This window comes from Phocoena sinus, chromosome 8 (genome assembly GCF_008692025.1).
Source record: "Phocoena sinus isolate mPhoSin1 chromosome 8, mPhoSin1.pri, whole genome shotgun sequence".
Classification (NCBI taxonomy): Eukaryota; Metazoa; Chordata; class Mammalia; order Artiodactyla; family Phocoenidae; genus Phocoena; species Phocoena sinus.
In genome coordinates, this window is record NC_045770.1 from 64,833,014 (window position 1) to 64,851,577 (window position 18,564).

The 18,564-nt window shown below is 49.3% G+C and overlaps 1 protein-coding gene across 10 annotated transcripts in view; it reads left to right on the plus strand.

Moving 5' to 3' along the window:
• Positions 1-15,210, plus strand: part of AMPD3 (adenosine monophosphate deaminase 3) — a 41,896-nt gene extending 26,686 nt beyond the window's left edge. For 9 of the 10 annotated variants that reach the window (XM_032638980.1, XM_032638985.1, XM_032638988.1 and 6 more), the window contains exons 7-15: positions 931-1,125; positions 2,947-3,078; positions 3,614-3,777; positions 4,500-4,626; positions 7,283-7,446; positions 8,471-8,591; positions 9,731-9,904; positions 11,500-11,610; positions 12,676-15,210. In XM_032638980.1, coding sequence (XP_032494871.1) covers positions 931-1,125; positions 2,947-3,078; positions 3,614-3,777; positions 4,500-4,626; positions 7,283-7,446; positions 8,471-8,591; positions 9,731-9,904; positions 11,500-11,610; positions 12,676-12,852 — 1,365 coding nt within the window. In that variant the 3' untranslated portion in view covers positions 12,853-15,210. Of the gene's footprint in view, positions 1-930; positions 1,126-2,946; positions 3,079-3,613; positions 3,778-4,499; positions 4,627-7,282; positions 7,447-8,470; positions 10,946-11,499; positions 11,611-12,675 lie in introns of all 10 variants that reach the window. The other variant, XR_004350970.1, reaches the window with a different exon arrangement.
• The last annotated feature ends 3,354 nt before the right edge of the window (positions 15,211-18,564 follow it).

Below are 18,564 nucleotides of genomic sequence, written 5' to 3' on the forward strand. Positions count from 1 at the left end.
TGTGACTTCAGGCCATCCCTCAGCTTAGCCAGGGCTCCGTTTCTTTAGGGCTAGTGGCTGAGAGGAATGCTCTGAGGGTTCCAGAGAGGTCAATGGCAAGTGTGGGATTTTGTGGGGCATTAGGTGGGTCCTCAGGTTTCTATGAGGTTGTGGATATCATCGAAATGATTGGAACCTCCCACACCTGTTCATTGGTCCATTCATCCATCCATTGATTCAACGTCATACCAGGCTCTGGGGTAGGCGCTGGAGGCTTAGATGCATCAGACATGGTCCCTGTCCTTGAGGACTGAGCTCCCAGTCTAGTGATGAAGTAGACAGAAAATTATTAGATCAGATTAGAGGACATAAACAGTGACGGGAGTGTCTGTGCTAGAGTCCCAGGTTGGGCAAGGGAAAAAATGATCCGTTGTGCTTGGGGGATCAGGACAGGCTGCCACGTGGAGGAAGTCGTGGGAAATTTCCTGGTGGATGGATCGGTGGGGAGGAGGGAAGGCATGCCAGGCTGAGGACACGTGGTGTCGAATAGCATGGCACCTCGGGCACCTGTAAGTGGGGGTGTCCTGGCTGGAGCAGAGAGCAGGGCAGTGGCAAGGTGAGACTTAAGGCTTGAAGTAAGCCTTGAATCTCAGGCTAAGGAGCTTGGGCTTTATCTTGAACACTTGGGGGCACTGATGATTTGTTAACAGGGATAGTGGCTGGATCTGACCTACATTTAAAAAAGATCTCTTGATGCTGTAAGGAGGGGGACTGGGCAGCAAGGCTAGACGGAGGAAGACCAGTTCCAAAGTCTACGGAGAAATGGGGCGGGAGATCTGGCGTCAGTGCAGGTGCTGAGGCTCTGCGCTCCACACCGAAGCCTGGATGTCCTGGCTCCTGTTGCTGGGGGGAGGTGGCCCAGCTCACGTGCTGGGGGCCACTGTGTTGCAGGTGGACACGCACATCCACGCGGCTGCCTGCATGAACCAGAAGCACCTGCTGCGCTTCATCAAGCATACGTACCAGACGGAGCCCGACAGGACAGTTGCCGAGAAGCGGGGCCGGAAGATCACCCTGCGGCAGGTGTTCGACAGCCTGCACATGGACCCGTACGACCTCACTGTGGACTCGCTGGATGTCCATGCGGTGAGTGAGCTCGGCCAAAGGGCCTCGTGCAGTCCTGGCAGGGGACTCAGCCCCCTGGAAAGGAGCCAGGATTGGGCTTGGAGAGAGGCTGGCCATGTAGGCATCTCTTTTTCTTCTAGCCGTGGATGATACCGAACAGGGTTCTTGGCCTTTCTGATCAATAGAAATTGACTAGAGGCTAGACAAGAAATTTAGGCAAGGCTTTACTGGGGACCCTGCTGCAGCAGGGGGGAGCGAGAACAAACAGCTTCCCTTGCGTGCTCCCTCCCTGAGTGGGGAGTGAGCTTGTACCTTATATGGGGTAAGGGTAGGGATGTGTCCCGGGGTCGGGCGGGAGTGGTGGCTTGGGTGGTTTGCCCACCCCTCTGGTGGTGTTGAGTGCAGGGGGCATGCTCAGTACCCTGCTTTTGCTTCCAACACCCTGTTTTTGCTCCAGGCTCTTCAGAAGCGGCAGTTGGGTTTTTTGGTCTCTTTGTATCTTTTGTCCATAATTTGCCCCAACTGTGCATGCACACAGTTATTTTTAGTCCCATAGAGTTTCTTTGCATTTTGCTGCTTGAGGAGACGTTTGTCCAGGTGCAAGTACTGTAGCACTGCAGCAAGGAGTCCCAGGTCCCAGCCTGTCTCATGGGGACTGTGAGAGGTAGTTTGTCCTCAGAGAGTAACAGGGCTGGGAACAGCCCTGGGACAGGGGAAAAGAGTGTGTGACTTGGTCAGAGAGGTCCCTGTTCTAATTCCACTTAGGAGTTGTGTGCCCTTAAGCAACTCATTTAAGCTTTTATTTCCTTGCTTATAAAATGGTGACTACCACGTGCCTTATTGACATTACGAAGTTATTAAAATACTACCTGATGTTGCAGCTGCTATAGAAAACAGTATGGCAGTTCCTCAGAAAGTTAAATATAGAATTACCATACATTCTAGCCATTCCCCTCCTAGGTATGTACCCAAAAGAACTGAAAGCAGGGACTAAAACTGTTACTTGCACATTAATGCTTATAGCAGCATTATTCACAGTGGCCAAAAAGTGGAAGCAAACCAAGTGTCCATCAACAGATGAATGGATACATAAAATGCACACACACACTGGAATATTATTCAGTCCTAAAAAGGAATAAAGTACTGATATCTGCTACATCCATGGATGAAGCTTGAACACATTATGATAAGTCAAAGAAGCCAGACACAAAAGGACAAATACTGTATGAATCCACTTGTATGAGGCATCTAGAATAGGCAAACTCAGAGACAGAAAAGAGAATGGTGGTTACCAGGGTCTGGGGGAGCTATTGTTTAGTGGGTACAGAGTTTCAGTTTTACAAGATGAAAAGAGTTATGGGGATGGATGGTGGTGATAGTTGCACGGCAACGTGAATGTATTTTATACCACTGAACTGTATACTTAAAAGTGGTTAAGAAGGTAAATTTTGTGTTATGTACATTTCACCACAATAAAAAAATCTTAAACCAGACACTGAATGAGGCAATGTGGAGAAAAGTGCCTTATGACGTCTAAACGGTAATAGGACACACATTATTACTGATGGTTCAGTATTTTCGGCTCACTCAGCCAGCCCTGCTCCTGGAGGCATGAGGCCCTTGATCCTCCTTTACAGAGGGCCTCGCAAAAGGACCCCAGCGCTGGCTGAGTGAGGATGCATGATCCTGGCCCTGGGACTTTCCAGGTTTTCGTGCAAGAACTGACACAGAAGGTATCTTTCAGTGTGGCTCACAGAGGCCACCTTGTAAAGGCCTGGAGGGGTCATGTGTGCGGTGGCTGCAGAACAGCATGGTGATCTGGCTGGTGTCCCTTCTCCCCAGGGCCGGCAGACGTTCCACCGCTTTGACAAGTTCAACTCCAAATACAACCCTGTGGGGGCCAGTGAGCTCCGAGACCTGTATTTGAAAACTGAAAACTACCTGGGAGGAGAGTACTTTGCTCGGATGGTCAAGGTGGGTGAGTCTTGGACCTCTCCAAGCCCTCCTCGGATTCCTGACAGCATCTGCATTCATGGGGTGGGGACCCCGCAGGGCCTCCTGTCCTCTTCCCCTTCGTGAATCCCCGTCCATCCACCATCCAGCTCAGGTGAGGTGCAGGTGCCTGGGTGCCAAGTGCTGTGGCCCTGGCCGCTGACTCCCGAGTGCGCAGGCTGTGCTGTGTGTAGACTGTGCTGACTGCAGGCGAGAGGAGGGGGAGGGTGTCCACCACTGGCCCAACTCTTGGCATCCAGGCTTGCTGCTCTGTGTGTTTGCAGCCTGCACTGGGTATAGGTTAGCCCCATTTGGAGATGCTTCTGCTGTCTGGCCTGGTCATGTGTGTGACTGTGCAGGTCCAAGGCCTTCTCCCCTAGGAAGGTGGAATTAGTGCTGATGTGGCAGCAAGGGGATGTAGATCAGGCCTTCTGAGCCCAGGAGCAGGTGGCTGAGGGAGCTGCAGGATCTAGCAGTTGGGGTGCTCTGGGCTGATCTGAGCTCTTCTTGGTGCCAGGAGGTGGCCCAGGAGCTGGAGGAGAGCAAGTACCAGTACTCAGAGCCACGGCTCTCCATCTACGGCTGCAGTCCTGAGGAGTGGTCCAACCTGGCCCGCTGGTTCATCCAGCACAAAGTCTACTCACCCAACATGCGCTGGATCATCCAGGTGCCCCGGATCTAGTAAGTGAGGCAGCTGTTGTCTACCTGTGTCCTCTGGGGTCGCCAACCTGTCCCACAGGAGCTGCTGAGTCTGTGCTGCTGAGGGACAGGGCCTGTTCCAGTGCCAGCCTAGGCCTCTCTGCCCCAGGGATTTTCCTACAGGGCGGGGTGGTTGGCAAAGACGTCCTTGTGACACTTCAACTCTGTTCTTTGAAGAACATACATGTGCAGAGGCCTGGTAGGAACTACTGCCCATCTTCTTGTCACTGTGGTTTGAGGATGGGCTATCCTTTTGGGTGAGGCCCAGGGTCTGAATGACCTGATGTCGGGGGGCGGCCTACACTGCTGGCCCTCTTCCTGGATATGACTCAGACCACCACTGTCCTCTCCAGTCTGGCCAATGTGGCCCCTGGATGGGCCTGGGACACGTGGTTTAGGGGAACTGAGCTGAGGGGAGAGAGTTGGATCAGCCTGAATCCCAGCGCCCCACTCCCAGATTGGCCTCTAGCTGGAGAAGGCTCTCTGATGGGTATGGGTAGGTGTTGAGTGTGCCTCCAATGCCTAGTGTTGCAGAACTTGGCGAGGAGGGGAGGATCTGTATTGGAGCCCTACCTCTGAGTCTACCCTGGGTGTTTAAATGGGGATCTGTGCTGCCTGAGGGATGGGACTGGGGAGGCTGGTCTCTGATGGGCCAAGGGGGCTGTTGGGTCCACCTTGATCAGCAAGTCTCCGCTTTCCCCCAGTGACATATTTAGGTCAAAGAAGCTGCTGCCAAGCTTTGGGAAGATGCTGGAGAACATCTTCCTGCCCCTTTTTGAGGCCACCATTAATCCTCAGGATCACCGAGAGCTTCACCTCTTCCTCAGATATGTAAGCGTGGGTGGCGCCCAGGCAGTGTGCCCAGTGAGGGAGGGACGAGAGGAATGCCGGGGTGGGAGTGGGGGGTTGGGTCAGCCTTCCCTTCTAAGATCCTGTCACTGGTGTGCCCCAGGCATGAGGCGGCCAGCCCAAGAAGCTGAATTTCTAGAATAATGAGCCTGCTCCTCTGGGGCAGCCCTGCGGGCATGGGTGGGGTGCTGGGAAGGCAGCCGTGAGGCAGAAAGACTGAGGAGTTAGTTCCTGACCAGGTGGGGCTGGAAGGACTGGCCTCTGTCCCAGCTGTAGCCTCAGGTTGTTACAAATGCAGACATTTCAGGCTCCTGCTTTTGCTTAGAAACCAATGGTCCTCCCACCTTGTCTGGTTAAGCACACAAGCCCCACAAAATATATTTATCTGGTTAGTTGTGGGAGAGGGTGAGAAGGGTGGAAGAGAGACTTAACCAGAAAGGGCATCGGGGGGCAGGAGCTGGTCCCGCCCCCTGGGTGCCCAGAATAGAGTTGGCTGCAGGTGGTGAGAAGCAAGTTCAGTGCCTGGTAGAGTTTATGGGGATGGTTTCTGACAGTGAGGGAGGTGGGGAAGATACCAGAGGGCTGGGAGTGGGGGAGGGAGGGGTGACTGAGTGAGTGTGTGTGTGTGTGTGTGTAGTAGGGGTTGGGGGAGTTGGGGGGGTGCCAGGAAAGTTTGAAGGGGCTGAGGGACGGCACTGAATTTATGTCTTAGACAAACACCATGCAGGCTGTTGTGTGAAGAAAGGCCTGGAACAGAAGGAGCTGGAGGTGGGGGGCGAGGCGAGAGTCAGGGGCCTGCTCCAGCAATGGAGGCGTGCGGGGGCCTTGAACAGCAGCTGCAGCTCACACTGATCACTCGCGCCCTGCTCCGGTGATCCGCGCCGCGACGTGATCTTGCTTCAGCCTCACGGTCGCCCCCTGTGACATCATCTTGTAGGTGTTACTAGTAAGCAGCATGATTATGTGCTGCTGTGTGTTAGACACTGTGGATTATCTCACTTAATCCTCACGACCGTCCTGTGAAGCTACTAGCTCCGATTTACACATGAGGAAGTGAAAACTGAGAGATCACAGAGCTAAAAAGGGGCAGAAGTGGAATTCGTACCCAGGTCCCTGGCCCAGGTGTTGTCATCCCCACATTAAGGAAAGTGAGACGTATACAGACGGTGGGCAGGGCCCCTGGGCGGGCATGGGCACGGGTGGAGAATGGATGGGGCCTGGGCACACCCTGAAGGTGAGCAAGGGGAAAGAGTCACGGGGGGCCTCCTGGTGCCTGGCTTTGTTGGGGAGCAGATGGTGTGCCTTTCAGAGGACACTGCCAACTATGGGGGGACAGCAGGCTTGGGGAGGAGGAGTTGGGGTTTGGACATGTTTTGTGCTTGAGGCTACGGGAGGCCCAGTTTGGGGCCCTGCATTAGCAGAGCCCAGGAGAGGGGCTGACACTGCCCCCATGCTGGGCCCCCAGAGTTCAGGTGCAGCGTGGAGCTAGTGAGCGCAGAGCAGAGCGGAACTCGAGGTCCGCCCTGGCACCCAGACCTGTCCAGGCCGTGCTGAGAGCTGCAGTGGGACCCTGTCATTTCCTTTGACACATAATGACTGTGACAGGGAAGATTCTGCCAAGTCCCTCGTGGTCGCTTGCTCCTCTGGGCTCCTACTGCCATTTCGAAACAGGCAGACTCAGCCGGTCCTTCAGGGGCCCCTTCCCAAAGCACAGCTGTGGCTGAGGGACAGGAGCAAAACTGCCCTGCATGCTGGCTGAGAGCTGGGTCCTTGCAGGTACATCCTCCATCAGGGCCTGACCTCTGGGAGCAGGTGACAGGAAGCCTGTGACTCGGGTGGGGCCCTGGAGGTGTAGTGTGGGCCCCAGCTGAGGTGTAAGTGCGGGGGGAGGGTGGGCATCTCCTGAGCTGCTCTGACCCCAAGAGCCATGGCTCAGCCTGCCAAGGGGCCCTCTTGGATGGCGCACACCTTGGCCTGTTTGAGAGGCATCCCAGCTGGCCACACCTGGGACATCATGGCCACCCTAGGGCATCCTCCACCTACAGCCCCAAACAGTGCAGACCCTGAGCCCGTTTAGGCTCAGAGCTGGTCGTCTCATGTCGGAAAGCTCCTTAACTGGCCCTGCTTTGCTGTCAGCCAAGCCCTCCCTCACAGGGTCACTTGAGTATTAAGTTAGCTGATGTGTGGTAAGTGCTTCAAGCAGGGCCTGACATACAGTAGGTGCAGGGGAAATGCCTGTCCCCTTCCCCCTCACAGCTGTTGTCACCGCTGCTGTTAGCACAGCCTAAGGATGGGAGGTGAGTATAGCTGCCTCACCGTTCACCTGGCCTGGCCTGAGCTTCCCTTCACTGTTGCCACCACACAGGGGCTTGGAGCTCTCCAGACTGACTTCCCGGCTACCTCTGGAAGCCCCGGAGGGACAGACTGGGGCGCTGCGCCCACTCCCTATCCCTGGAAAGAATGGGGCTCAGGCAGGCCAAATGGGGCTCAGGCAGGCCACGGGGTCCCCAGCTGAGGTTTCATACCTGAGAGACCTGGACTCCAACGCCTTTAGCAGGCTCACTTCAGCTGCACATATACTAAGGCCTTTGGCAGCTCGTCTGCCCTGGCTTGACGCAGGACCCCTCCTCCTGCCCAGGTGACGGGGTTTGACAGCGTGGATGATGAGTCCAAGCACAGCGATCACATGTTCTCAGACAAGAGCCCCAGCCCGGACGTCTGGACCAGCGAGCAGAACCCGCCCTACAGCTACTACCTGTACTACATGTATGCCAACATCATGGTGCTCAACAACCTCCGCAGGTGGGTGAGCTGGCCCCTGTGCACACCTCAAACCAGGGGATGCTTCTGAGCTCACCCCACAGGGCACGTACCCACAGGGCTACACACACGTGCAGGCGTGCCTGCTGCCACAGATACGATCACACATACAAGGCAGCCAGACCCCACGCCTGGACACACGTCCATACACACACTCACCAACACCTACATGGGTGCACGTCTGTCCCTGATATGATAGACACAGGACCTGCTGATACACTTTCACTAACCTCCACGCCAGTGGTGTTCACACGTGCGTCTATCCATTCAGTGAATCACAGCACCTGCCATGTTAAGGCACCGTCCTGGGCACGGGACACATAATAGGGAACAAAACAGATTGCATCCACGTGCTCATGGAGCTTCCACCCAGTGGTCTCACGCCCAGGCTCCCCACAGCGCACACATGGAGGCGAGGCCCACGAGGCAGGATGCTGAGCCAGTCCCTCTCCACACGTCTAGCGTCCTCCCACCCCTGCTGGGCCACGGGGCCTCAGAGCTCAGCCTCAGCCAGTGCTAGTTTGTGGGTGTGGAAGTTTTGAGGGGGACCATGATTGAAAGGAGACGGCCAGGGTTGGAGCCCTGGGCTGAGCTCTCCGAGGTAGGGGCTCTAGTTCTAGCTCTGCTGTTGCCCTGCTCGGTGGCTTCTGACATCTGGGTTTACCCCCTTTTTATAACAAGGAGGCTGGACTCCACAGTTTCTCGTGGGCTTTCCTGCTCTGAAGGTCTATGAATCTGGGCTACCAGGCCCTGGGGAAGGGGAGGAGAGGATGGAGGACTAGGCTCTCTCTTCCTAGAGATGAGGTCTCTTGGTTCTGAGGAGCTCTGGGCCTGGGCCTCAGCACCTGGGGAGAGGTTGTTTCCAGGGTGCCCTGCCTCAGCGGTGCGGACCCTGCCATGGGGGACTGTCTCCCCTGGAGTGGGCCCTGAGCTAGCAGTGCAGGCCTGTGGGGCCCGGGGCAGGTGGACCAGGGGTTCTTTCTCACCACAAGCCTCACGTCTGCAGGGAACGGGGCCTGAGCACATTCCTGTTCCGGCCTCACTGTGGGGAGTCTGGCTCCATCACTCACTTGGTATCTGCTTTCCTGACTGCCGACAACATTTCCCACGGGCTGCTCCTCAAGAAGGTAACCGGGCCCCTGACAGATGGCTGCCCTGCAGTGACAGTCCCGCCCGGGGCTGCCCTGGGGAGGAGTGGGACCACCTGGGCTCCTGCCTGCGCCCTGGGAGGCTCTGGCCAGTGATGCAGGAAGGCCGAGCCTTGTTCTGGGCTGTGCCGTCTGTAGTCTCTTGGCTTCATATTTAATTATGAAAAAACATAGCCAAATACGTCACAATTTAGATTTTCAAAAAAATGGAGAAATGGAAAAAAGTCCTTATTGCCATTACTTTAATAGAAACAGCATTATTAGCTTTTTAGTATTTCCAATTCCCATCTTTTTCCAGAACATATTTCTAATATGCTTATTAGCATAAAGAACACAGATTTTTGGTTCCTTCTTCATCCCTTATCATCACAAGCGTTTTTCTGCGCTGCTCATTCTAAAGGCTGCTGAAAGGATGGCTGCCACTTGGTTGGGCTGTGACTGATTCAGCCAGGCTCCAGCTGTTGCACAGAATCCACCCAACTTTTTGATTGTGTAAATCATGCTACCGTGAACTCTATGCATTGTCTTCTCCGTATTTTGACTCACTTCCATAGGAAGGATATTTGTTCAAACTCTCCTTCCCTGGTCCTGGGGAGGTTGAACCGAATTATGAAGAACATTTCTGTGTGGGGTGGGTGCTACATCAGAGAACCACTCTAGCCCAGTCAGGTCCGCCCCTTCCTACCTCCGAGGAGCTGCAGTGTTTACAGTCTCAACCTGAATGTTTGTGGTCAGAGCGCAAAGCAACAAAAGTGGGCATCTCCAGGACTGACCTATTGGGGTCAGCTCCTGGGGGAGGGCAGCTGAGGATGTAGGTAGGGGTCAGCCCGGGGCCTTGTAGGTGCCCTTCCCCTCCTGCCCTGAGCTGTGCCTCCAGTCTGGAGCCAAGAGGGAGCACTTGGTGGGCAGGAGAGCAGTCCCAGGGAGGGATGGGCCCTGATGCAGTAGTGAGGTAAATGTGGAGGGTGGGCCTGGGGGTCCTGGCGTTGTGGAGCTCGGGGTGACTGGGGGCTCCCGCAGACACTGCCCGGACCCCTGGTTTCCCCTGGTGAATGCTTCTCCCATCCCTCCTCCCTCTCGCTGGCTCTTGTTTCCTGAGTTTGGTGGTTCTTTTGCAGAGTCCGGTGTTGCAGTATCTCTACTACCTTGCTCAGATCCCCATTGCTATGTCTCCTCTTAGCAACAACAGTCTGTTCCTCGAATATTCCAAAAACCCTCTGAGGGAATTCCTGCATAAGGGACTGCATGTTTCTCTCTCCACCGATGACCCCATGCAGTTCCACTACACGAAGGTGAGGACTTTAGGGGAAGATAAGGACTGTAGGTCCTCCCACTGCCGGCACCTGAGCACATGGCTCAGCTCTGCCTTCGGGGTGGCATTGGTGGCCCACTGAAGACAAGAGGTAACTTTCTGGTGAGCGAAGTGCTCCTTCCAGGAGCCCTCGGGGTTCTTGAATCTTTGAGGATTTTTCTTTGCCTTTCATTTTCCGTCTTTGATATTCACTAGCCCTGTGATGTTGGTAGAGCTACTTACTTGACCTCTCTGTGTTTTATCCTTCTTCATGTGTAAAATAGGGATAAAATTGTTCCTATGTCCACCTCTACCTTATTCTAAGGATTCATTAAGATAATGAATCAGTGTCTCATGTAGTGTCTGCGTACAGCATGTATTAAAGATGTTAGCTACCACTTTTGTTACCACTATTATTACTAGCACACTGTGGATCTCTGGGAAACTGAAGAGGAAGGGAAAGGCGATGCCATGCATCACTTAGTATACGAGCACGTTTGGGTGGTACTGATAAGACTAGCCACGGATTAGTAAAAATAGAGGTGCCTGGGTCTTCTAGGACAGGCTCCAAGCTCCAATCTTCTGGTCTCAGGACCCCTTTATATTATGAAGAACTGAGGCCCTCAGAGAGCTGTGGTTGACATGCCTTGTATCTAGTGATACTTAACTGTGTGAAATTGAAAAATATTAACTCATGTAAAGTAACACTAATAAATCATTAAATGTTAACTTAGCAATTTTTATGAGAATAACCATATTTCTGCAAACTACAATAACAAAATACTGAGAATGGCAAGAATGGCGTTTTGAAAATCTCTTTAATGTCTAGTTTGATAGAGGACAGCTGGACTCTCATCTCTGCTTCAGTCAATCTGCTGTGATAAATTACTTTTATCAAAGTGTATGAAGAAAACCTTGCTTCACAAAATGCATAGTTGGAAAAGGGAGGACCTTCCAGAGGCCTTGGGGACCCTCAGGAATGCTGGGACCATGTTTTCAGAACCACTGCTCTACAATACAGAGGCAATGATGTGGCAAAGAGGTGACGGAAGGGCTTGTGATAAATGTCAGACGTTTCACATCCCAGAGGACAAAGCATAAGCACAGCTCAAACCCAAATGCTTCTGGGCTAACCCTATCTCACTACTGATCCTTGATTGCTTCTCATTCCTATTTAATGTTCCATCTCTGTTCTTTACTCAGATTAACTTTTCTTTTGGATGATCTTAAGAAAATGTGTTAAATACAAAGCAAGACTATAGGGTGGGTACTAAAAGTGTGCACGACAGGGAGACAGGCACAGGAGAGCGGGCTGGCATCCCCAGTCATGGGCGCAGGGCTTGGAACACGTGTTGGTCAACAGATAAATCTGTAGGTGTTCTTTGATATATCTGTCTTTGGCAACCTGAACTTTCACACAAAGATCTCCGGAGTTTGTAATTTAAAGGTGGGGGGATATTGTTTTATTATTCAGGTGCCAGTCCTTAAAGAAAAATGAAATCTGCAATGTCAGTCTGATGTTTCTAGCATGGGAAATATGTGAAGCATTGAAATGGATAGTCTCCCATCTAACACATTTACTTTGGGGGAATCTAGGAAGCACTTATGGAAGAATACGCAATTGCGGCTCAAGTGTGGAAGCTAAGCACGTGTGACCTGTGTGAGATCGCCAGGAACAGTGTGCTGCAGAGCGGCCTCTCGCATCAGGTATGCCGTGTGATGGCACCACCCCATCCCTCCTGTCCTTTCAACACATGTGTACGTCGGATGCCTGCTGTGTGCCAGGCACTTTCTTGGCCCTGGGACTGGGGATGAACAGAACAAGCAGGGTCTCTGTCACACTGAAAACTCATATTCTAGGGGAGAACGCTGTGGAGACTCCTGAATTTTCATGGATGCTCTGTCACCGTTTTCAGACCTCTGCTCAAATGTCACCTCCTCAGAGAGGCCTTCCCTGATTACCCATTCTATAATAGCCACACACTTGCCCTCATTCTCCATCATAACGTTTATTACTATATGACATTGCCATATGTAGTCATGTGTTTTTCTGTCTTGCCTTCTAGAATGTAAGTTCAGCATTATATCCCTGGGGCCTAGAATAGACCCTGGCACATAGTGGGCACTCAATACTTCTTGAATAGATGAATAGTACCTAGATTGAATAGAAAACTCTAGGGATGGGACCCAGACATCAGTAATTACAAAAAAATTTTTTATAGCTCCCTAGGTGATTCTGACATGGAGCCAGGGTTGAGAACCATTGCTCCAGATGGTGTCTTAGGTCCCTGGGTACCTCCGCTGGGTGGTGTCACTGGTACAGGGAGAGGGCTGAATCTTGCTGCTCTTGTTGGATGCTGATGCAGACAAGAGTTAAGGCTCAAGATTCATTTTGTGGGGACATGATTCCTTGGACTGGCTGTCCCCAGACACACCTGTGCTCTTGTCAGCTCCCGGGAGAGCCTTGCTAGAGTCTTCACGCCTTCATCTTGCCTTCTTCATTGCCAGCAGCTCTTGTAGTTCTTTGCCTTTCTGATCAAGGAAAGCACAGTTGGAAATGAAGGGAATGAATGTGGTTGTCAGGGTGACAACCTCGAGGAGAAGGGAGGCCAGGAGGAATTTTGTAAGAGCTCTGTGGGGAAAGATGTCTTGATGGAGGACCTGCTTTGGAGGACTAGCCTGATTTGGTGTGGTTAATGTCAGAGCTGCCATGTGGATATAGAAAGTGATTCTAAGGTATATTGTTTCATTTGTATTTCTCTTGGTCCACAGGAAAAGCAAAAATTTCTGGGACAAAATTATTACAAAGAGGGACCTGAAGGAAATGATATTCGAAAGACAAATGTTGCTCAGATCCGGATGGCGTTCCGATATGAGACCTTATGCAATGAGCTCAGCTTCCTGTCTGACGCCATGAAATCAGAAGAGATCACAGCCCTGACCAAGTAGTCGAGTACTGGACATGCATTTTAACTTTCTGGTTTAATTTCAAATCTGCTGTGATTAACAGTGTTCACGGAGAGGATGCCTGTGAAGAACTTTCAAACTAGTGATTTTTGGTTGCACTGTTCACTTTAAGGTCTAACATGCCCACTTCTGTTAATATTTTTGAGTAATAGATGGTGAATCCTCCTTGGGGATCTGGGAGCTGGACACTTGTCTGTATTCACTCCTAATTTTCCAGATGTTTCTCTTGAAAGTGCTAATGCTTGCATTGTTGGGGCCAGGATCTTACATGGTTCAGTGCCCACTGACATATGAGGGCTGTGTGGTTTTCTGCCACAGTCCTCTCTGTAGGCCCTGCAGACTAGTTGGTATTTGTTCATTTCAGCCTCTGATGGGCTGGCTGCCTTAAAGTCTTTCAAAGCTCCCTTTCATATAGGAGCTACTTGGAGAGAATTAGAAAACGTCCTTTGTTGTGCTTTTTTTTTTTTTAATGAGTTTTTAAAACTTTTATTTAGCCTTCCTCCCTTTCTATTTAGGAAACCAAATATTCACATCACAACCATCACTCCTATTTTGGGTCTTGGTTTCCTCATCTTAAAGGTGAGAGTTTGCACTAGATGAGTGATTTTCAGGTGGTGGTCTGTGAGTTCGCCTCCTGGACCACTTCAAGGCAGGGGTGGGCAGGAGGGAGTGAGGTTCTGGGGTGCTGCTTTTACTTCTTCAAGGTTGACTCTGCTTTCATCAGTTTTACATTGGGACTTCTGTGTATTTACATTTGAACTAAGGACTTTGAAAAGCACAGGACTAGATGACCTCTGTTCCTTTTGGCTTTAATATTCTATGATTGTAGCCCAGTTATCATTTTACTTATGAAGAGTTAGGGCCACAGAAGTAAAGTTTGCTTAAGGTCACACAGCTCTAATAAGTAATAGGACTAGAACTAGGTTTCCCTAATCCTAATCCAGTCCTTTCCCCACTATTCCATCAGACCTCACAAATGTAGATTTTTTTTTGTCACTGTAACCTGGTGCATTCCCCCCCCCCCACCAGGTGAAATCTCACCTTTACCTAATATGCAGACTTCTTCAGAAGATATAAGTGGTCCCTGGGGCCAGGTAGAAAGCATTTTTAAAGACTAGTCTGAATTTAAGCTTTACCAATGTATTCTTCATCTGTGTTACTAGTGCCTGGTACATAGTAGGTGCTCAATAAATGTATATTAAATAAATGAATGAATTTCCTCTTTTGGCAACTTTTTAAGGATGTGTGCTTCTGGTACTCACCAAGCTGCTCAAGGACCTTCCTGTCTATCTCTGTGGGCAAATGCAGACTACAGGAAGCCCTTGTGAATTATTACAGAGTTAGAAGAACCCGATTTTTGCCTGTGAAAATGCTTACCTGACTTTAGATTGTTTTGTCCTGTTACTTTATAATGCTTATCCCCTCTACTGGTCAACTTAGTACAAACAATAAATGTTGTCTTTTTACTAGGCAGACATGTGCTATCTTACAGCTAATCATGAAATTGAATGAAAACCGAGTATTTGTGTTAGGCATCCACTATTTTTTGAAAAGCCATTTGTATACTTTTGCCCTAACATAGCAAGTATTGTACAGTTTTTCATTGTCATTTTATCTGTATCAAGTATTTGTTTTTATTATTAAAGTCTGTTAGGACTGTGGCTAACTAGTAGTTTTAAACTATTTAAGGCATATCTTTAAGTTTTTAAGAAAGATGGGCATCATGAAAAGCTATCAATAATAATTACTAATTTATCTGTTTACTAAGGTTCAGGTATGGATGACATTCACTAGGAAAACTCAGAAATTTTGAACTCAGGCTTGCAAAGTAAGCTTTACAAAGCAAAACCCAGAAGGTAAAACTTTGCTTTTTTTCTCTAACTTCTGCTGTAACAGTTCATGACCAAAGCCTCACATGGTCATTTCCTTTTCCTTGGATATAACTTCAGTCTGTTCACCCAACACCTGTTGGATTTTACCTGTCCTGCAAGCTTTTCAGATACCTTTTTTTATAGCACTGTGCACTGTTATTATATCATTGTACCTAATTGGCCTTTTTGGGTGGATCTCTACTTTCTTTTGTGATCAGAGCTGGACTCAAAAGCAATTGTATACTAGCCCACATTTCTAAAAGAATGGTTTTTGAGGCATGTTATCCCTTGCTTACTCTAAAAGGCTCAAGTTCACATTATATGTTACTTCAAACTGCATTGTTGAAATGATCAATATTATTGTTCTTTGCCTCATAAAAACCAATCAAGCTCCTGGGATGGTATTTACCAAGGCCTGTCCTGGGCCTTTACTTTCTCTTACCTTAGATAAAGCTGAGTTGAAAGCATATCCCTATGGCTTTCTCTTTACTTGTTTGAGTGCTGTGTTGGTGAAACAATACTGACCTTTCTCTGGGTTTGCAGATACAACTGAAGGTGATATGTTGGTAATATACCTAGGTATTCTCTCTACCTGAACTACGACTGTTATAAAGAACAAGTATAGAGGGGGCAGAGTCAAGATGGTGGCGGGGGAGGACACAGGGTTCACGTCTCCCCACAACTAGGGTGCCTGCTGGACACTGGTGGGGGACCTCGATGCCTAAGGAGACGGGAAGAACCCCCGAGCGACCGGGTAGGATGAGGGGGCAGTGAGGGGGGAGGAGAAGTGGAGGCTGGACAGGACCAATGCACCTGAGGGGTAGCTGGGAGAGGGGAGGGGTTTCCACTCCTGGAGGGACCCTTGGGGCTTGGAGGATCAATGGGGAGCACGCCTAGCATCTCCCCTGACCAACTGGGACCCAGGAAGCCTGCTGGGCTCCCAGGCTGGGTCCCCTGCCCTCAAAGGCCTGGTCCCCTGCCCTCCAAGGCCCCCCTCTGGGCTGCATGGGTCCTTGGGGCATAGGAGGGAGGCAGGGACATGAGGAGAGGCTGGCGGGAGGGGCCCTCTGGGATGGGAGGATCAGGGGAGGTGTGGCAGGTGTTTCTCCCTCACCCACTTGGGGCCTGAGAAGCCTGCTGGGCTCCTGGGCCTGGTCCTCCATTCTCCAAGGCCCCCTCCAGCCTCGTGGGTCCTGGGGCATAGGAGGGAAGGAGTGGGTAGAAGAAGAGAGTCCAATGGGGAGGGGCCCTGTGGGATCAGAGGATTGGGGGGATGTGCCTAGTGTTTCCCCCACCCACTCAGGCCCAGTGAGCCTGCTCAGGTCCTGGACCTGTTCCTCTGCCCTCCAGGGCTGGGGCTCCTCCTGTTGCATTAAGCCTAAGCCCCCCTCCATTCCCCCACCCCCAGGGCCTTTTCCTGCCCTGTGGGTCCTAAGCATAGGCCCTGCCTACTACCTAAACACCACCCCTGCCTAAGCCCCGCCCCTCATAGCCAAGGCCTTTTCAAGCTTTTTTTTTTCTCCTCTTTTTTTTTTTTACTATTGTGGTTTTGTTTTACCATCCGGGTGTTGTTTTCATCTATATTTTTATTGTTTTATGCTTTCTAACATGTCTGTCAGTTTTCTAATCTAATTTTATTATTTACACTTCATTATTCTCCCTTTTTTTTTTTTTTTTTTTGCTGCCCCATGCAGCTTGTGGGATCTTGGTTCATGAGCCTGGGGCCAGGTCAGAGCTCCTGTGGTGGGAGCTCCGAGTCCAAACCACTGGCCTGACAGAGAATATTCCCAGACCCCAGGGAATATTCATCGGCGTGAGGTCCTCATTTCAGCACTAAGACCCAGCTCTACCCAACAGCCTACAAACTCCAGTGCTGGAAGCCTCAAGCGAAACAACCAGCAAAACAGGAACACAATCCCAGCCATCCAAAAAAAAAAAAAAAGAAAATGAGATGACAAAAAAATGTTACAGATGAAGGAGCAAGGTAAAAACCTACAAGACCAAATAAATTAAGAGGAAATAGGCAATCTACCTGAAAAATAATTCAGAGATATGATAGTAAAGATGATCTAGAATCTCAAACAGAATGGAGGCATGGATTAAGAAAATGTAAGAAATGGTTAACAAAGATCTAGAAGAACTAAAGAACAAATGAACAGAGATGAACAACACAATAACTGAAATGAAAAATAGACTAGAAGGAATCAATAACAGAATAACTAAGGGAGAAGAATGAATAAGTGAGTGGGAAGACAGAATGGTGGAAATAACTGCCAAGGAGCAGAATAAAGAAAAAATGAAAAGAATTGAAGACACTCTCAGAGATCTCTGGGACAACACTAAATGCACCAACATTCGAAGTATAGGGGTCCCAGAAGAAGAAGAGAAAAAGAAAGGGTCTGAGAAAATATTTGAAGAGATTATAGTGGAAAACTTCCCTAACATGGGAAAGGAAATAGTCACCCAAGTCCAGGAAGCACAGAGAGTCCCATACAGGATAAACCCTAGGAAAAACACACCAAGACACATATTAATCAAACTAACAAATTAAATTCATGAAAAAATATTAAGAGCAGTAAGGGAAAAACAAAAAATAACATACACAGGAATCCCCATAAGGTTATCAGCTGATTTTTCAGCAGAAACTGCAGGCCAGAAGGGAGTGGAAGGATATACTTAAAGTGATGAAAGAGAAACACCTACAACCAAGATTAATCTACCCAGCAAGAATCTCATTCAGATTCGATGGAGAAATCAAAAGCTTTTTCAGACAAGCAAAACCTAAGAGAATTCAGCACCACCAAACCAGCTTTACAACAAATGCTAAAGGAACTTCTCCTGGCAGGAAACACAAGAGAAGAAAAAGACCCACAAAAACAAACCCAAAACAATTAAAATGGTAATAGGAATATACATCTTGATAATAACCTTAAATGCAAATGGATTAAATGCCCCAACCAAAAGACACAGACTGGCTGAATGGATACAAAAACAAGACCCATATATATGCTGTCTACAAGAGACCCACTTCAGACCTAGGGATACATACAGACTGAAAGTGAAGGGATGGAAAAAGATTCCATGCAAATGGAAATCAAAAGAAAGCTGGAGTAGCAATACTCGTATCAGATAAAACAGACTTTAAAATAGACTGTTACAAGAGATAAGGACACTACATAACGATCAAGGGATCAATCCAAGAAAAAAATATAACAATGATAAATATTTATGCACCCAACACAGGAGTACCTCAATACATAAGGCAAATGCTAAAACAACCATAAAAGGGGAAATCGACAGTAACACAATAACAGTAGGGGACTTTTAACACCCCACTTACACCAATGGACAGATCATCTAAACAGAAAATAAATAAGGAAACACAAGCTTTAAATGACACAATAGACCAGATTTAATTGATATTTATAGAACATTCCACCTGCAAGTGGCAGAATACACTTTCTACTCAAGTGCACATGGAACATGCTCCAGGGTAGATCACATTTTGGGCCACAAATCAAGCCTCGGAAAATTTAAGAAAATTGAAATCGTATCCAGCATCTTTTCTGACCACAATGTGATGAGATTGGAAATCAATTACAGGAAAAAAACTGTAAAAAACAAATACATGGATGCTAAACAGTGCACTACTAAATAACCAAGAGATCACCGAAGAAATCAAAGAAGAAATTAAAAAATACATAGAAACAGATGATAATTAAAACACTACGACCCAAAAATTATGGGATGCAGCAAAAGCAGTTCTAAGAGGGAAGCTTATAGCAATTCAATCTCACCTCGAGACAAGAAAAATCTCAATCTA